Raw genomic sequence first — 2736 nt, forward strand, 5'->3', positions numbered from 1 at the left:
GCATGTTAGGTCGAGGCTACAACAGACCTTGATTGTGCCAGTGCACTTAAGCCGGGGCTACAGAGTGATGCTCTGTCTTAAAAAAAAAAAAAAAAAAAAAGAAAAGATATACCCCTTCGGTGCAAGGGGAGAAGGGTAAAAGTGGAAACTTTGTGAAGTAGGAGTTTTTGTCTAGTTTGTTCACTGCTCTCTTTTTAGCAATTTCATTTATTCTTTTTCTTTTTTTAAAAAATTTTCCTCTCTAACCCAGTTCAATAACTATTTTTTGACACAATGTCTCCCTCTGTTGCCCAGGATGGAGTAAGTAGTGTGATCAAGGCTCATCTCTGAAGCTTCGACCTCCCAGGCTAAGGTGATCCTTCTGCCTCAGCCTCCAGAGTAGCTGGGGACTGACTATAGGCACATGCCAGGAGGCTTGGCTAATTTTTTTCTTTTTCTTTTTTTGAGACAGAGTTTCGCTCTGTTGCCCATGCTGGAGTGCAATAGTGTGATCTCGGCTCACTGCAGCCTCTGCCTCCTGGATTCAAGCGATTCTCCTGCCTCAGCCTCCCAAGTAGCTGGGATTACAGGCATGCACCACCACACCAGGCTAATTTTATATTTTCAATAGAGACAGGGTTTGGCCGGGTGCGGTGTCTCACGCCTGTAATCCCAGCACTTTGGTAGGGTGAGGTGGGTGGATCATCTGAGGTCAGGAGTTCGAGACCAGCCTGGCCAACATGGTGAAACCCCATCTGTACTAAAAATACAAAAATTAGCTGGGTGTGGTGGTACATGCCTATAATTCCAGCTACTAGGGAGGCTGAGGCAGGGGAATTGCTTGAACTCGGGAGGCGGAGGTTGCAGTGAGCCAAGATTGTGCCACTGTACTCCAGCCTAAGTGACAGAGCAAAACTCCATTTCAAAAAAAAAATGTAGAGACAGGGTTTCACCATGTTGACCAGGGTGGTCTCAAGCTCTTGACTTAGGTGATCTGCCTGCTTCGGCCTTTCAAAATGCTGGGGTTACAGGTGTGAGCCACTATGCTTGGCCTGACAAATTTTTTTTTTTTAAAAGTAGTGATGAGATCTTGTTATGTTGCCCAAGCTGTAGTTGAACTCCCCAGCTTAAGTATTCTCCCATGTTGGCCTCCCAAAGTGCTAGCGAGGATTACAGGTGTGAGCCACAGTGTCTAGCCTCCCCAGCACTTTTACTAGTGCTTGAGGTCGGGTGTGGTGGCTCACACCTGTAATCCCAACACTTTGGGAGGCCGAGCGGACGGATCACCTGAGGTCGGGAGTTCGAGACCAGCCTGACCAATGTGGTAAAACCCCATCTCTACTAAAAATACAAAATTAGCCTGGTGTAGTGGTGCGTGCCTATAATCCCAGCTACTTGGGAGGCTGAGGCAGGAGTACTACTTGAACCTGGGAGAAGGCGGACGTTGCAGTGAGCCGAGATTGCGCCATTGCATTCCAGCCTGGGCATCAAGAGTGAAACTTCGTCTCAAAAAAAAAAAAAGTTTGGATAAAAAACAGTCCAGCTGTATGGTATTCCTTACATCAGACCTATAATTTGTGTGTCATCTTGCCATTAAAAATGTCTTCTTTGGATGTTTTGAAGTAAAATGATTTTGGAAAATATTTTAACTGAATTCTTACTGAGATGAAGTGTGGGAATTTATTTTGCAAGGAAAACTGTGAATGGTCTTGATAGAACAGTTACTGATGACGTTTTCTGATTTGAATCGTAGAGTCGGAAAAGCTGAGTAAGATGAGTTCTCTCCTGGAACGGCTCCATGCAAAATTTAACCAAAATAGACCTTGGAGTGAAACCATTAAGCTTGTGCGTCAAGTCATGGTAAGGATTGTGGTGAAGTGGGTAAAGTGTTTTGCATAGATAATTATTCTTAATATGCTAAGTTCTCCATGTAGATGTGTTCATACTATCTTCATAAAACATCTGAATACATGGTGGTTTCAACTTTAGGAGTCTATTGTATTTATACTACAGGTTGAATATCCCTTATCTGAAGTGCTTGGGACCAGAAGTGTTTCAGATTTTGGATTGTTTTGAATTTTGGAATATTTGCAAATACATAGTGAGATATCTTGGGGGATGGGACCCAAGTCTAAATACAGAATTTATGTTTCATAAACACCTTATAGATATAGCCTGAAGGTAATTTTATACAATATATTTAATAATATATTTAATACTTTTGTGCATGAAACAAAGTTTTTTTATTTTTTATTTTTTTATTTTGAGACGGAGTTTCACTCTTGTTGCCCAGGCTGGAGTGTAATGGACCCATCTCGGCTCACTGCAACCTCTGCCTCCCAGGTTCAAGTGATTCTTCTGCCTCAGCCTCCTGAATAGCTGGGATTACAGGCATGGGCCATCACGCCTGGCTAATTTTTATATTTTAAGTAGAGATGGGGTTTCTCCTTGTTGGTCAGGCTGGTCTTCAACTCCTGACCTCAGGTGATCCACCTGCCTTGGCCTCCCAAAGGGCTGGGATTACAGGTGTGAGCAACCATGCCCAGCCGTTTTGACTGCATTTTGACCATGACCCTGTTATATGAGGTCAGGTGTGAAATCTTTGATGACATCATTGTGAATGCTAAAAAGGTTTTGGATTTTGGAGCATTACAGATTTTTGATTTTCAGATTAGGTCTGCCCAGCCTGTACTAGAAGAGTTTTTGATTCATTCTTTTTTTTGAGACCGGGTCTTTTTTTTTCTTTTTTTTTTTTTT

General features: G+C 42.7%; 1 protein-coding gene across 1 annotated transcript in view; it reads left to right on the plus strand.

The window, feature by feature from the left end:
• MED1 (mediator complex subunit 1) overlaps positions 1-2736 on the plus strand; it is a 56076-nt gene that overhangs the window by 2476 nt on the left and 50864 nt on the right. Inside the window, exon 2 of the mRNA XM_011929956.1 lies at positions 1733-1839. Within this exon, the coding sequence (XP_011785346.1) occupies positions 1733-1839 (107 nt within the window). The remainder of the gene's footprint in view (positions 1-1732; positions 1840-2736) is intronic.

This window comes from Colobus angolensis, unplaced genomic scaffold (assembly GCF_000951035.1).
Source record: "Colobus angolensis palliatus isolate OR3802 unplaced genomic scaffold, Cang.pa_1.0 Scaffold83, whole genome shotgun sequence".
In the NCBI taxonomy this organism is placed as follows: Eukaryota; Metazoa; Chordata; class Mammalia; order Primates; family Cercopithecidae; genus Colobus; species Colobus angolensis.